The 16471-nt window shown below is 35.6% G+C and overlaps 3 protein-coding genes across 4 annotated transcripts; all 3 read right to left on the reverse strand.

Annotated features, from left to right (window-relative positions):
• Window positions 1–917: 917 nt before the first annotated feature.
• Window positions 918–8410, reverse strand: LOC149739350 (uncharacterized). The gene is made up of 10 exons (XM_089874819.1): window positions 8274–8410; window positions 7838–7939; window positions 6547–6669; window positions 4949–5018; window positions 4676–4808; window positions 4167–4360; window positions 3782–3945; window positions 2603–2741; window positions 2133–2271; window positions 918–1580 (listed from the first exon to the last, which is right to left on the reverse strand). Exons 1-10 carry the CDS (start codon window positions 8397–8399, stop codon window positions 1406–1408), a joined length of 1365 nt encoding a protein of 454 aa, XP_089730945.1. The 5' UTR covers window positions 8400–8410; the 3' UTR covers window positions 918–1405.
• A 7-nt stretch (window positions 8411–8417) lies between these two features.
• On the reverse strand, window positions 8418–11125 carry LOC149739351 (protein NATD1-like). 2 transcript variants are annotated; one of them, XM_089874824.1, is made up of 3 exons: window positions 10896–11125; window positions 10143–10261; window positions 9272–9951 (listed from the first exon to the last, which is right to left on the reverse strand). In XM_089874824.1, the coding sequence occupies exons 1-3, from the start codon at window positions 11041–11043 to the stop codon at window positions 9838–9840; spliced, it is 381 nt and encodes a 126-aa protein (XP_089730950.1). In that variant the 5' UTR covers window positions 11044–11125; the 3' UTR covers window positions 9272–9837. The 2 variants fall into 2 exon arrangements, with proteins under 2 accessions (XP_089730949.1, XP_089730950.1); XM_089874823.1 differs by lacking the exon at window positions 10896–11125 and having other exon boundaries at window positions 8418–9951; window positions 10143–10841.
• Window positions 11126–11361: 236 nt separating this feature from the next.
• On the reverse strand, window positions 11362–15586 carry LOC149739352 (coiled-coil domain-containing protein 77-like). The gene is made up of 10 exons (XM_089874818.1): window positions 15358–15586; window positions 15078–15170; window positions 14652–14783; window positions 14274–14372; window positions 13940–14083; window positions 13466–13576; window positions 13076–13175; window positions 12650–12899; window positions 12227–12392; window positions 11362–12019 (listed from the first exon to the last, which is right to left on the reverse strand). Exons 1-10 carry the CDS (start codon window positions 15517–15519, stop codon window positions 11873–11875), a joined length of 1404 nt encoding a protein of 467 aa, XP_089730944.1. The 5' UTR covers window positions 15520–15586; the 3' UTR covers window positions 11362–11872.
• Window positions 15587–16471: the final 885 nt, after the last annotated feature.

Genomic DNA, 16471 nt, shown 5'->3' on the forward strand with positions numbered 1-16471 from the left:
CGACGTCCATGAATCATAAACCCAGCGAAGCGTTCGATTCGTGGAATAATCAAAACATGAAAGAAATATTTAAATTATAATTTGGTTTAGCGGCCACGCTTTTATCTCAAATTTTCCTGAAGTAATTTTACCCGCAGCGTGTTTTAACGCTGATATGTTTTCGTTAATTTCCTTTTCTTCGTTGTATATAAAGTACTGTGGGGGGAGATGGGACACCTTTAGCACATAATATTCAAATATCCTGATCGTGTCTAACGGTCCATGGGAGTCGTGAGGATACGGTTTATAATTCTTTGAATGTACTTTGTTTACAACCAAGTGGAAAGGGAAAATAGAATGAAACGGTGTCCTATCTTTCCCCACCTACTGTATTATTTAATTTGATTTGACCGCTTTCGCATTCGTAGAGATAAATACGTTTATGTTTTATGATAAAATACATCATTGATTTCCACTGAGGGTAAATATATTTTTCCTTAATCTCCATATATCCTGTTTAGTGGGGTCATGATAATGGACCAACTCTGGTCTAAATCTCAAGTCCCATGGCTTGCCTCACTGTAGGACCTCACTCATATAGAATAGAATGTGCATATACAATGTTGGGGTAATGAACCAACTCTGGTCTAAATCACAGGTCCCATATGGCATGCCTCACTGTAGGACCTCATATAGAATTGAATGTGCAGCTAGGATGTAGGCCACAGTTGGTTCATTACCACTAACTTCTTATTTAGATCTAGATGATACGTCACCATTCTACTGCCTATCTTCTACAATGACGTCACTTGGTATGACGTCATAATTACATGTGGCCAATGATAATGTTGGCGGGAACTTGAGTGACTTATCCATGGTTGCCACTCCCATGCCCACAGTCGAGCTGCTGAACAAGCCATATAAACACAAACAAACAATTTCACCGGCTCATATTTATTGCACAATAATAATCTCGATCTTACACTATGATCAAACAAAGACAAGTTGGGAGAATTTGAATAAACATCATGTTTGAAGATAGATTGGAACAGTGGGAAACGAACAGTGTTGTTCTTCATAAATTACAAACTTTATAATTTCTCAAAATATTAACTGCAACATTTATTTAAAAAACGTTAGTTCAGACTTCATGGTTAAAACGGTTGGAACAATATGGATAAAATAAAGAAAATTTTAAAATGGTGAAATCACAGAAGAAAGCATAATGTGGAGTTATATACAAATATACTTAGCTTTGGCAATTCAAATCCAGAAATTGTGACAAAAATCTTAAAAAAGTCCAACTTTCCTCAATAGTTGAAAAATAATTTAAAAATGTTTAAGTCCAAAAAATGGGTATAAAATGACAACATTACAATTTGCACAACACTCATGTATAAGAAGCTAAATTACATAAACACACTTGTTACAATGAGCGTGCGTCGTAATCAATGAGGTGATCATAGTTCCATTCATCGTACCAACGACAACTACCCGATGTAAATTCATCGCATGCGACCCGGGGGGTCGTGGGTGAACGCACGGGGAGAGGGGGGGAAGGGTATCGCTTGCCGAGGGCTGGGAAGTTCTCATAATAATACCTGGGTAAGTGGGTAATATTATAATGCGTGAGCGTGAAAGTATCATAGAATGCTAGGTAATGCGTGGTGTTGTAGTATTGAAAGATGCAACTTTAGTCTCGCGTGGTCGGAAACGACAGTTGTTATAACACGGGTGTTGTGTTTCATACACCTTGTGCCCGCTTACAAGTTACCATATATGTAACTTTGTGGGTATCGTTTTTGTATTTTTTCATTTTATTCCACAGTTATACCTAACTTGGGAAAGTTCTAATAATGATTCCTGGAACAATATAACTTGTATAAACATAACTTGGGCATGTGTTAATACAGCTTAATATTAAGTCTGGTCTAGCCCAGAGAATACCAAGTTAGGGCTTTACACTGCTACCATTGTGTGCGTATGTGGTATGTGTCCTTGGGCAAGCTACTTAACGGCAATTGCTCCAACCCAGTGGTCACTAATAGCTTGTAGCAACCTGGGTGTCGGGGTAATGACGTATTCTCTGCTCGTCAGGCCGACAAACAAACATCCACCAACGTTGTACAACATAGACATCATATACTACCCACCATCGTTGTAAAATACATTTTCTCCCTTTAATAACGGGGCTCGCTTGGTGATACGATGTGACATCACAATGACCTTCGCTATCCATGTTTGTCCACACGAGGGCCTTTCCCTTCTTTGGCGTAATCGAGACTCCGAGTTCTGAAACATAGAAACCTTGACAACATGCATAGAAATCTTAAATTGGAAACCAAACAATTAAATAAAAATACTTAAAAAATATATATAAACATCTAATTAGCATCTGGGAAGCGACAGGCTTCAACATCTGGGGAGGTCCAGGCAGTAGAACCCTGGATGTTGGGGTAATGGGACAACTCTGGCATAAATCCCAGGTCCCCTAGCATGCTACGTTGCGTCACCCATATAGAATAGAATGTATTTCAAATAAAGTTGTTTTAAACTTGATCGTTATTGTGTATGATGTCATTATTGTCTATGATATAATTATTGTTTATGATGTCATACACACCTGTGAATTGTGTTTGTCCTCCCTCTATGACATCATTAAGGTAAACTAGGATCGTCGCAAATCGATCTCGTTTATCAGTGTTGCCTTCCGTACAATCTGTGTGTAGCTTGTAACCAACACCTTCTGGGTAACAAGTTATCTGGAAACACTGGAGTTTAGCATGGGGAGTATAGACTGCATGATGTGAATAATATGGGAGATTGATGTTACCTAACTTTTTAAACCATGGTGACATCATGTTTTAGCACTCAAATTTTATACCTAAAATAGTTTTTACCCTGCTGTTTGGTGTCTATACAAACAAGCAGAGCCAAAGTATATTGCATTCACCACATTAATCAATGAGGTTCCCTATGTTTGACAACTATGAGTGTAACTGTATTTTAACAATGTCACCCCAGATTTTACCCTGCTGTTAGGTGTCTATACAAACAAGCAGAGCCAAAGTATATTGCATTCACCACATTAATCAATGAGGTTCCCTATGTTTGACAACTATGAGTGTAACTGTATTTTATCAATGTCACCCCAGATTTTACCCTGCTGTTAGGTGTCTATACAAACAAGCAGAGCCAAAGTATATTGCATTCACCACATTAATCAATGAGGTTTCCTATGTTTGACAACTATGAGTGTAACTGTATTTTAACAATGTCACTCCAGATTTTACCCTGCTGTTAGGTGTCTATACAAACAAGCAGAGCCAAAGTATATTGCATTCACCACATTAATCAATGAGGTTCCCTATGTTTGACAACTATGAGTGTAACTGTATTTTAACAATGTCATCCCAGATTTTACCCTGCTGTTAGGTGTCTATACAAACAAGCAGAGCCAAAGTATATTGCATTCACCACATTAATCAATGAGGTTCCCTATGTTTGACAACTATGAGTGTAACTGTATTTTAACAATGTCACCCCAGATTTTACCCTGCTGTTAGGTGTCTCTACAAACAAGCAGAACCAAAGTATATTGCATTCACCACATTAATCAACGAGGTTCCCTATGTTTGACAACTATGAGTGTAACTGTATTTTAACAATGTCACCCCAGATTTTACCCTGCTGTTAGGTGTCTATACAAACAAGCAGAACCAAAGTATATTGCATTTACCAAATAAGTCTTGTAAAGCAATATACGAGATAATATACAACCAACTTTAAATTTTCACAACACCTGAAACTTGCCGCCATTGTTTGCGTTCAACCCCGTTTGTTCAGCCACCCTCGTTTCAAACGTGGTGGAGAAGGGGCTTTCCCCGGGGTAGAACGAGGTGCTATGACTCCAACGTAGTTTACCGTTAAGTTGCGCCGACACTGAAGCGTTTAAACATCTGGTCCCTGTATTAAATGGGACCATATTCAATGTAGGTATTACATAACATAAAATATTTACAATATTTCAAATTTAAAGGGATGATTATGTTTTTATTAATAGCAATATAATTTATAATAATTTCAGCTTCAGTTTTAAAAGATATATTTATAAAATTTTAATTACTATTGTAAAATTTATAATATTTCTATTTTCCTGACACAATATTTATAAGATCTCCATGAACCTTGTGTCCAATCTTGACTTGAAATTCTTTTCGTCCATTTTTCTTTAATTTGTTCGAGATATTTTCCCATAGTTGTCTCGTCACTGAAGCAAATGATGGGACCTTGATCATCATGTTGTTTCATATGATTATCATGAGCTTTCATGAGGCCTTCACATTCACGCGATGAGAGGAAATCATCCATGGTGTAAATTCTGTGGGAATAAAACAAAATTTAAATTATTGGAAAACAGAAGAAAACAGTGACGTTTAAAAAAAGATATTTTTTCAATTAAAACATATTTAAAACTTGTAGTGAGGGAATGGCTGAGACTTTTATGCAAACAGGTTAACTTATGTCTTACTGTCAACAACAATTTATTATTGTAATCAAACCGAAAAATCAAACTTTTTTTGTGTGATAACACAGGTGATTTGTTTTATACACCTCAAGCCCCCTGACAAGTTACCATGAATGAAACTTTGTGGGTGATATGACTTAACACAATAACAACAACAAAAACACTCACCTCACATTGGTGTTGTTCACATTCTTCCTTATTTTCACCTCTGTCCATGTTTTGTCCCCAATGTTTTTAACTTTCAGCTCATTTTGAATCCTTCGATCAAAATTTGGAAACTTTGTTTCTTCTAATGTTGTTTCTATGTTGGGTGATGTTTATTACATTGTGTTTGTGATCAAACTATCTTTTGTTATTGATAATGATATATTTCAACCCAGTGGTCACTAATGGGTCAAATTGCCAGCCATACATTTAAAAAACATAAAAATAAACAAATACCTGGTACAACTGGTGCGGGGTTCCCTGTTTTGTTAGATTTCTTACCCTTGCTTGGTTCTGTTTGTTTCACCTTAAAATACAAATTCAGTTTTTATTAATCAAAATTTCAAATAAAATAATGTAGAGCCAGAAATTAACCGGAGAAAGCATTCTAACAAGTGATGAAAAATCATTTGCAATTATTATCCTGAAGTGAGTAAACTAAATACGACATATCACCAAAGGTTTGTGTGGTTTGTGTGGCAACAACTTTAACATTAGTAGGCCAACCAGGGGGTTAGTGGGTGGCTTCATTAAAAAATAAAACAAAATATGGTTTTAAACAAAAAGTATTTCCTAAAAGTTAAAAAATGTTTTTTTTTTTTAATTAAAAAGCGTTTATGAATGGTGGCGACATGTATCTCCCTTATTTATTCTGGCGTTTATAAACCTTCTGTACAAGAACATAATGTTTATAAACACTGGATAACACGAAAAGATCCAAAATTTGCATGTTTGTGTTGTTTGTGCAACGGCAAGCTTGTTTAAGGTTTAATATTTAATGCAAGTAAACAAAAAGGTTTTGTTGTTGGCTAAGAAAAAAATCTGAACTTGGAATCGCGCAGATTGTGCTTAAAAAAATTCAGGCTTTTAATATTTAATATTTTCAAAGTTCTTTTTATACAAAAGTTGCCTTTAGTAAACATGATTTACTGGTAAAAAAGGGGAGAAAAAAGAAACAATTTTTACTTGATAATGTGTTCCTGATATCAACTAAAGAAATATACCTATTTCCTATGAACTGATCTTCTGACACAAAAATCAACAAAGATTTTATTAAAACCAATATTAACCTTGGAAAAAGTAATGTTTTATGGCTGACAAAATGTTGGTTTCAATAAATTTGTCATTATTTAGCAGAATATAAGTTCTTGGAATATATTCCACCTAGAACTGCAGTAGCCATGCAAGGTATTCAACATTGGTTGTATTCTCGTGCAACCACAATTATATGTTTGTTACAAAACAGAAGTTGGTTATCAAGTGTTTGTTGCCTAGGGCGAATACACAACGTAACTGTTGCAGAAACTACAACTATTTCTAATTAATTAAGTTCGAATTTGTTCAATTAAAAAGTAAACTTTGTTCAAATGAAGAATTAACATTAACAAAGAATTTGCTGAATTATTTATATTCCTGTTTTCCTAAAATCAAGTTAATTAATATAATTTTATAATTATGTTATAAAATACATTACAACCACACAGTTGGATAAATACATAAACTACACACTGTACACCAAGTGTTAATAAATAGAAAGCAAACAAAGGTAAAACCAACCAATGGTGTACCAAAGATATATTCCGCCAGAAACCAGCATTATCAGTCTCTTATTTAAATAAAATTCTTATAATGGTGAAATATTTGCAATCACAAAAATATTTTAGTCGTTGGTAAACCATTAGTTGGACTTGATTTTGTTTGCTTTATATTTAGTAACACTTGGTGTATTCTGTTATGATGCAACGAGAATCGTCCAATAATATAAACGCTGGACAAAGGCCAGATTCATAGAGTATATCACAATACACCACCATAAGACTATGACATCATAATACCTTATTATCGTGCAACAAAGTATTTGAAGCTTTTTTGCGGAAAGGACCGACATTTGGCAGGTCCATATCCTTCATGTCTTGAGGAAGCGAACCAAGGATTTCTTCCTCAACTTCTGGGGGTAACTATAATGGGTATTGTTCATCATTTGTTACAATTGAGGAACAAATGTGTTTACGTTATTGAGGTTTCAGGTTCAAGGCTCGACGCTGCTACCATTTATTTTGTGTGTCCTTGGACAAGACACACAACAGTAATTTATCAAAACCCAGTGGTTACTTATCATACACGAAGTTTTGACGTGTATGAAACAGAACACCCATGTTATAACGACTGTAGTTGCCCCGTTATGCAAAGATAAGTTACTTTCATTCATCATTTATTAGTTCAATAGAATGTTGAAGAATAAACAGCAAACATTGACTAAATGTCACTCGTAAACACGTTGTGTATGAAACACATAAATAACATAAGTCGTGTAACTCAGTTGTGAAATCGGATCACGTTATGTTTTCGTAGCAACATCTTTAAATGAGTAATTGAATATTATTTAGTTTAATTTTTTTATTTTTTTTTATTATAATTTAATTTTTTTTGTTATACACAAAAGCACTGAAACTTATGTTTAGGGAACATCCTGTTAGATTAATATTAGTTTTCTGTAAAACAAAACGTACAACGTTATTTTAACAAAATCTTTCAAAAATCCAAGTTTTAGTGTTTTGTTATTTTAGACATTTTTAAAAAATTTCCGAATAAAAAGTTTATATTTAAATGTCTGATAAATTACTGCAACAGTCAACATGAGTTAACCTAGGAATATCTATCCAAATCATGCTTGTGTAAATCGAGAAGAAATCAAGGAAACAAAGCCAGGAAGTTACCACGCACCATATGGGATGCATTTAACTTATTATTTATATTTCAATAAAAGACTTATGATGGTGCTGGTTGTTGGTGAAATATATCTTTGGTAAACCGTTAGTTGGACTTGATTTTATTTGCTGTATGTTTAGTAGCACTTGGTGTGTTTGGTTATGTTGCAACGAGAATCGTCCAACAATATAAGCGTTATGGCGTAAAGCTACAACTTATAAACTTCCTATCTTCTGGAAAACCAGGGTATCATACTCATATTAAGACTTGTTCATTATCACCAATGTTTTGTTTAAATACACCAAGTGCTACTGTGTTTCCCTTGTACATAAATATCGTCTCAGATGCTTTTCCGCATGAGGTTATCATAACATATATCAGTGCATGTTAGGTTCCCATGCTTACAATGTATTTTACCTCGGGTGATTTTCCCATACCATGCCAATATAGAAAACCAGCTCCAGCCAAAATGTAAAGTCCAACAATGAGAATTATCTTGTTTCTGACACCACTGTATAACTGGAATGTTAAAGTTCATGTTATTCTAACAGTTGTGTAATAGTACATGATATGTTGATATAAGTGTCTCATATTCCATAACCACAAAATTACGGGATTTTGTTAAATTGATGTTTATGGATTTTAATACATTCCTTACGAAACCTGAAACACAAAGTTTGGTTGGATCGTCTGCTGAAGGAGTTTATAACGCCTTATAACTGTTATTGTAAAAGTTGTAGAGTTGAATAATATTATTTTATGCTCATAAAGAGTTATAAAATATTGTGGAAATTTATGAGTTTATACCAAAATGTTTTAATCATTGCTGTGTGAAATAGACCAGCCATGGTACCTGGTTCTTGGTTGCAAGGCCATGAGCTTTTTTTTCTTTTCTTTGTTTTGATTTGGAATTTGCGACATTCGTTTTTCCGGTTGTTACTTTTGTTTCATCAGGTTTGGATGTGTTTCTACGTTTCATCTTTAAATTAATATTAAATCTAAAAGGATAACATGAATTAGGAAACTAAATAAAACAACGAAGAGAAGGGAATTAGCAGCAAAACGACAGTCATCAAAAGTGTGCGGGTAAAAACATTTTTCAAATAAAAAATGTGGAAACATAATACAAAATGAACAATTGCCAAGAATCTTGTAATAAACATGATTCTTTAATCATAAAAGGCATTGTTATGTAACAATGACATTAAAACATCACATTAAAGTTGAAATTGTTGTTTTTCAAAATAATTTGTCCCCCTTTAACCAATCTACTGAGGTCAGGGGGAGTGTTTGCGTTAATGAGTTGAGTAAGATACTCGGCGGTTAACACGGGGTCATCAGGTTTAACTTTAGAATCGCCATCTTTATACAACGCGGCACAAGACGTACACGGCGTGCCATCTTCCCCCTGCCACCCAGAACAAACAGGAGAGCGATACAAAGTCTCATATTCAGGCGCTGATACTCTTTCGCTGAAAACATCGAACGAATATCTACGATGGTAAACGACGAAGTCATCTCTACCCCCAACATCGTTATATCCCGGGCATAACATCTCGTAATAACCTTCGGCAAGCTTCAGCACGTCAATAAGTTTATCTTCCTGTATTGCGGGTAGTTTCTTATCAATGAAAACCCCGCCCACAATAATCCTGTAGTCGTCCCCTTGTTTGATGATTATTTTTATGTCTGGATCTTCAAACTTTGCGCTTGGTTTTGAGATGCAAACCCACCCCATGTTGATGTGTAGAGCCCAATCTTTGGAGTCTAAATCATCAAAGTTGGATTTGATTTCATTTAAGTCAGCTGGTATAACAGTATCTGGCATTGTGGAAAACTTAGCTACAAAACCTGCAAAATAAATTACAATTTTTCACAGTTAGAAGCAGAATTAGCATAATACAGTATTATGATTAAACAAAACACAATTATGAAACATTGAAATTTAAGCTTGGTGAAACATCTGGAACCCCCTGTAATAAACATAAACCCAATTAATTATGTTGTTTTAAATAAGTTGAATATTTTTTTAAATAAACTCCTTCCTTGCAGAATAATCCTAGAACATTGTAAAACTTATTTAAATGGAAAACTGTAGAACAATGAATGTTAAAAATAAATCAAAACTTTGTTGCTGGCGTTTAAATAATAGTAGGGCACAAAGTATGGAAAATAATGGGAGATGGTTTGATATATAATTGCTGCATTAGTTTGCAGTTACACGTTCGAGGCCAAAGTAGGGAATTGAACACCAAAGAAACGATATAAGCAAGCAAAGATACAAAACTGCAACAGCAATAAATCTAGCCTACAACCATAAAGCACAAACGTATGTTATGAATGCAACAATTTATTTTCTATACATAAAATTTACTAAATATCTAACAAAGCTACACCAGGTAAAGTTTACACAAATATTAAATAACAAGATGTTTATAATCATCGGAAGGGTTTTCTTTCACATATTTCTGTAGATACCAGCACGTCAATTTCATTTTCATTCCTTTCGCAACCATATCGTCTAAGGCTGTCTAAAAATAAAATAGAAATTTATTTAAATTTTGAAATAGACCTTGTCAACCACAAAGTTACATACGTGATAACTCGTAACAGAAACGAGGTGTATGAAACAGAACACCCGTGTTATAACGACTGTCGTTGCCCCGCCATGGGAGGATAAATAAGTTACAATCATTTATTTGACAACTACAACACCACCTACCTTAGCAAGTATCTGCCCAATGCCTCGACCCCTGAAACTCTCTGGCACTACCGTGTGTTCAAGGTCTACAGACCCCTTTCCAATTTCTTGGTAACTCAGGTAAGCTCTTTCATTGCATCCTAGAGTTTGAATTAAAACATTATGTCACTTCTACCAGGCATAATGTAAATATTTTTTCAACAGCTTATCTGGTAGAAAAAAACGAATTAGGACGAAATGTTGGAAATACTCTTCGTTTTCATACAAGATGAGAGTCGTTCAAATTATTTAAAAATCCTAAATTTTATTTTTTACTTCAATACGATAGCGAAGATATAGATTAATTGAAACTGCTTGAAAGAGTCAAATAAAATCAAGGCAGCTAAACCCACAGTTTTTAGCGAAGATTAAAATAATAAATAACCAAAAATCATTCTTTTTCATTTTCTAAACAAAAATTCCACAGTATTTAGAAATCTTAGGCCCTACAGATGCTGCTATAGTAGGTTTATTCATAACTAATACTCTTTATGTCTCCATTTAAATACATTAATACAAAAGATAAATAAACCACCTAGTAAGCTGACAATAATAAAACTAATCTTAAGATTATAACATGCTCACATTTTAATGCACAACCAACCACGCACTAACTTTACAAACCAAAATATTAATCCTTTTCCCACAAGTTACATATGCTGCAATGAAGCCACAACATATGGCCAGGAAATGGTTTAATAGGTTTTATATGGAAAGAGATGTTTAAAGACTCACCGGGTATTTTAACAAAGAATTCTTTATTCGCAACGTCGTGCTCAACTTTTAACGATTTTTGAGGAAAATTTGACATTTTTCGTAAATTACGAGCGACGCTTCGCGACAACATTTTCGACTTGGGGGATTTTTTATATAATGACGTCATTTGCAATCTTAGCAATGGGCACGTGTTTAGTTTTCTTTGTAATGGGCACGTTTTGACATTTATATCTTCGTGGGTGGGGATGCTACCATTGTGGGCGTATGTATCTTTTGGCAAGACACTTTACGACAATTGCTCCAACCCAGTGGTCACTAAAGAGTTATCCAAATTGTCTGCGAAAAAAAACAATGACCCAAAAAAGTTACATGCAACCAGCATACATTGGGCACAACAAGTACACAGCTACAATGACACAGTTCCATGTGATGATGAACGTATGAAACTTATCTTTAAGCTTTGTGACTTCACACAATCAACAAACACGAGAGAACATTTATTTTATTGAAGATTATTTTGAACAAATGACTTGAAATCTTCACCAAATATAAAATGTCGCATAAAAAGTTTTATGTCCGAGAAGAAATGTTTCCAACATTACAACGTAAACACACACACAGTAATATTAGTGAAACATAGTGGTTTACTGGTTTATCAATAAAACAACTGTTTATATGAACCATGCCCGTACACAGCAGAAGCTGAAGCATTAAGTTGTGCAGCCAAAGCATGATATCCACATACATGCCCAATCACCATTTTCTTATATTTATGAAAAAACAACTCTCGTAAGCCACAGTTGGTGTCATATTCATAACAAGAAAATTTTGTTTAAATAAATTCAAGCAAAAGTACTTTGACCACCAAATTTACATTCTACCATTACTCTGTTCTATTAAAAATGATCATATTATTATTAAGTCTCAACCAACAGTTAACAGAAAGTTCATGTTAATATTGAATAGCAGCAATAGTTCCAACCCCATTATAAGGCTTAATATATTCCCCTTAAATCCCCTTCCAACGAGTAAATTTTACCCTTCAGTGTTTTAAGTTCATTTTGTATAGCTCTAGATCGCCCTGCAGTGGCGTGTACGGTTTGCAACACGTGTGCGTCGGACACAGCGTCTCCAACCGTTACCTGGAAGTTTTAAAAGAAAGTTAAAATTATCCAGGTGAAGGCCACCGGTATAGGTGATCAAAATACCTGTATATGTAGAAAGTAAATTGCCAAAAAAGCTTAATTAAGACTAAAAACATGTTGGCCAGCAACAGCTTATACCACCCACAAACTTACATATGGAAACTCATATGCAGGCATTACCATACAATAAACAACCCCACCCACCTTATAAAGTTGCTTCTCCACTTCTTTCAATCTTTTCCTCAGATTCTTGACATCTGTCTTGAAACCTTCAACTTCGGAACTTCGTCGTTTCTCCAACGCAGCGTAACGAATCGTCATCAACTTTAACCGCTTGGCAATCTTGTCCGAGCGCTCCTTGAAGATGTCCCTGCATGCAACAACATGTCAACGGGGTAATATACAAACAAGGTCACAACTAAACAAATATTTGGCACGAGGTGTATAAAAGAGAACATCTGTATTATAACGACTGCCATTGCCCCCTCCCACCCATACGAGGATAATTAAGTTACATACGTGGTAACTCGTAAGCGAGCACGAGGTGTATGAAACAGAACACCTGTGTTATAACGACTGTCGTTTCCCCGGAAAAACAAGTTACAACAGGCATAATTACACCCCCACCTATGCACTTCTGCTTCTTCTCTCATCCTTGACAATTCATCTTCCGTTTGAATGCATTGTTCACGATACATGTCCGCCAACTTCCCTGCCTGGTCAAGTTGTTGCTCCAAAGCTGTCACTTCCGCTTCAAGTTGAGCACGAGCCTCGAACTCGCTCGCACAAACGTTCGCCAACGTTGCAGCTGAGGTCGGCTTTCCACCGTGGTTGCTAAGGTTCACAGCGTCAAGCTGGTCACGTAGAAGGTCCATCTCTGGGGAATATATGTGAAGTTATATACGGCTGGGACCTGAGACTTGGTTGTAGGTATATTGCCAAAACACCCAACGATTTAGAACAGAGTTTAACACCCAAGGTGTTACCATCTAGACCCCACTGAGGCAGTTTATATACACTCAGTTATCTGGTAGTTTTTAACACACCGCCCACCTTGAAGCAACTTATCTTTCTCTGCCATCCATTCCTTCTCTTCCCCCCTGTGTGATCTCTTCAATGTAAGAACATCTTGTGTGCTCTCGTGGAGCAGGTTCTTTATAAAGATGTGGTTTCTGATTATACTCATTTAAAGATAAACTAATGGTGCACAAATAAATATATTATACATATTTTAAACTTCTTTGTGATTGTGATATCAATCCTTTAATATTGCCACAGGACAACAGATACTTTATTTATGAACAAGTTTAATCCATGATTAAATGGATGAGGTAGCAAGGCATGCTATGGGAACTGATATTTAGACAGCTCACATTACCCCAACATTATATATGTACATTCTATTGTATATGGGTGAGGTCCAACATCCAAACATCAAATTACCTGAGCTTCCCGAAGCCTCTTAGCATAACGTTCGTATCGATCCCGATCTCTCTCCCTTGCGAGGTCGCTCTCCTCCTGCATGATCCTCCTCTCCTCCAACAACGCTGATACCTGATGGGTTAAGTAACGACTAACGACTGTTATTATTATATAGTACTGTGGGGTAAGATGGGACACCTTTACCACATAATATCCAAATATCCAGATCGTGTTTTTAACAATTACCAACGGTCTATTGGATTCGCAAGGATACGATTTTATAATTCTTTGAATGTTCTTTTTTACTCCGGTAATAACATAAATGTCACAAATCCATGGGAGCCAAACCTCGAGTGGGCAAGCCTACTATGGGACTTCTACATGGCATTAATTAGTAAACAATGGAACCAAATTCATCCATAAGAACATGTCTAACTATCCCTTCCTCCCCTGTATTTAAATAAGTTTGCCTTCTACATTCCCGCACACACGAACCTGGTCTCTCGCAAGTTTTGTTTGTTCTTCAAGTTGCGCTTGTAAAGCTTCCACTTGGAGAGCTAAAGATTGATTGTCCGTTGATGATGTCACAGTGGGTTTGGGGGATTTTCCAGGTTTGTTCTGGATTTCTGACAATGGTTTCTGTAAAAAATATTTCGGTGAAAGTTTGATAATTTTCAGATGTTATATTTTATGACAGCAAAAGTAGGAGCGTATTGCCATTTACCCCAACACCAAGAGCGCTCTCGTCTAGACCACACTGAGGCAGTTTATATGAAACATACCGGGTCATCGTGGTCCTGGGATGTACTACTACATCACCAACACAAACCTTTTTATGTGAACTTTGATCTTCATTAGGAAGTTGAGATTTCGGAAGTTTTTGTGGAATCACAATTTTTGAGGGGGGGTCTTTATGGAAATATGAAACCTAGGAAGGAACGTTTGAATAAAGTAGAAACTAATCTATAAATTGTATAAGAATATGCTCATTTTACATTAAGTATAGGAATCGGTTTTGACTTATTTATAACAATACTTTTGTGGGAAAATTATGCAAGACATTGCAAACTAATTGTTTTTTTGAGGTTGTCCAATTTAAATCTAACCAGTTAATATATATAATGGTTATACACGTGCTGCTATGAGATTCCTAAATATCCGATTATCCGCTTTCTTGTAGATTCCAGATTAATATTATTAATGTTACCTCAGCAGCTGCAGGTCCAGCAAGAGCAAGAAGATGTTGAATTCGCTTCCGATCACCAACCTCCCTGATCTTTAAACGGTCGTTCTCAGCGTAAAGACGAAGAACTTGCTCTCTCTCTTGGAGGACGCACACCTGTTGGTTGGTGTTCATGTGTTAGTTCATGTGTGTTGCTTAGAACTGATCAATGTAACAAACAAAAAGTTGTCTTAAAGCAGGCTTATGTATTTACTATTTTGCCACACAACCTTTTAGATAAACAAGTCAGCGCCAATAGATAGCGTTTTAGGCCCAACTGCTACTTGTAACAGCAAGTCTTCATAGCAGATTAGCCGTGGTTCTTTTTGTATTTGCATGGAATACCATTTTTACTTCATATGTATTGTTGTGATATACTTAAAGGAGGTAAATAAAGTAACCATTATAAACCTGCAGGTCACTGATAGCTTTCTGTAGATCTGATATTTCTTGTTCTCGTTGCGTAAGTTCACATTCCATTCTGTGTTGGTCTTCATAGTTTACCTGTGTATGAGTAAAGTACAAAAAGTTTGCATTTTGTGTGTATGATGTTTTTTAATCTGACAAGTATGTAACCCACAACAGCTAACCTGATCATGATGTAAATGGGCTTCTTTATCAAATTTGTAAAAATCTCATCAAATTAAGACAACTTAAAAAACAGAAATTTTCTTGTTGGTGTTTTAAATACCTTGTATGCATCCAATTTAGCCACCATTTCGTCATGTTCGTTGTCAAAATCGGCGACTTTCTTTCGGTAATATTCAAACAACTCTCTTGAAGGCCTTAGTTGGCCGAGTCGTTCGTTCACCGATGGTATCGGCGAGTTACAATCGCCCTCACTGTCAGACATGTTTCGTGACGTAAGATATTTGAATGGAATTTAAAAAACCTAGAATAGACGGAAAATTTAGGAGCACAAATTAACAGCTATTAAAACAATCACCCACAAAGTTACATTCATGGTAACACGAGGTGTATAAAACAGAACACCTGTGTTATAACGACTGTCGTTGCCCCACCATACTGTCCATACAAGGTTTAAAAAGCGACATTCATTCAACAACAAGCAACAAGCACAAAATCAAAACAAACTGAATTTTTAAATCGTTCCCGGTGAACGAACAAGTCACGTGATGTTCGATGGACCGTGAAATTATAAATTTTAAAGTTGAAAGGGACAAGGGTAATAAATTTAATCAAAGCAAAGAAAACCAATGCTTTTGCGTTATGACTAGTTTTTAATAGGTCGTATGGCTATTAGTTTGCTCCTTTATCTGAAAAGTTGCGCATTGATTACAGAAACGTGGTTATAAACTAGGATTGACTCAAGGGTAACAGGTTCGAAGCTTGATGTTGCTATATGATAATGAATAAGTTACCACATATGTAACTTCGTGAGTAATAGTGTTTTTGTAATTTAGACAAGCTAACAGTGACCACTGGGTTGGAGCTATTTTAACTGTCTTATCCCGACAAATACGCGCCAGCAATACAAGCATCGTGGTATTATTAGGTTTGGATTTGCGTGAACGTTAAAACCAGAACTGTATCAACCTTATACACATTTAAATTCGTCTACGACTGCCAACATCCTCAGTGGATGAATGAATTTACCAGTTACCACATATATTAATTTATTACCAGTTACCACGTATAAGCAAAGAGATTAAAACCAATTGGTTTTAATCTCTTTGGTATAAGTAACTTTGTGGGTGATTATTTTGTGGTCGACGCTTACTAAGTAAAACACCTGTCAAATGTTTATTTGACGCCCTACGTAATCGCGAGGTGTTTACAACGAA

Source organism: Ciona robusta, chromosome 3 (assembly GCF_009617815.1).
Source record: "Ciona robusta chromosome 3, ASM961781v2".
Classification (NCBI taxonomy): domain Eukaryota; kingdom Metazoa; phylum Chordata; class Ascidiacea; order Phlebobranchia; family Cionidae; genus Ciona; species Ciona robusta.

What these genes read in the sequence shown, in the direction of transcription:
- LOC149739351 (XM_089874823.1), bottom strand. Translation starts at nt 9,248, where the DNA reads ATGCCAGATACTGTTATACCAGCTGACTTAAATGAAATCAAATCCAAC.
- LOC149739350 (XM_089874819.1), bottom strand. Translation starts at nt 8,399, where the DNA reads ATGAAACGTAGAAACACATCCAAACCTGATGAAACAAAAGTAACAACC. An exon ending in CCCCGCACCAGTTGTACCAG is followed by an intron (nt 4,809 to 4,948) that starts GTATTTGTTTAT and finishes CACCCAACATAG; the next exon opens with AAACAACATTAGAAGAAACA. An exon ending in ACAATGGCGGCAAGTTTCAG is followed by an intron (nt 2,742 to 3,781) that starts GTGTTGTGAAAA and finishes CAGTGTTTCCAG; the next exon opens with ATAACTTGTTACCCAGAAGG.
- LOC149739352 (XM_089874818.1), bottom strand. Translation starts at nt 15,519, where the DNA reads ATGTCTGACAGTGAGGGCGATTGTAACTCGCCGATACCATCGGTGAAC. An exon ending in AAGCTATCAGTGACCTGCAG is followed by an intron (nt 14,784 to 15,077) that starts GTTTATAATGGT and finishes ACCAACCAACAG; the next exon opens with GTGTGCGTCCTCCAAGAGAG. An exon ending in AGAGGCTTCGGGAAGCTCAG is followed by an intron (nt 13,176 to 13,465) that starts GTAATTTGATGT and finishes ATCTTTATAAAG; the next exon opens with AACCTGCTCCACGAGAGCAC.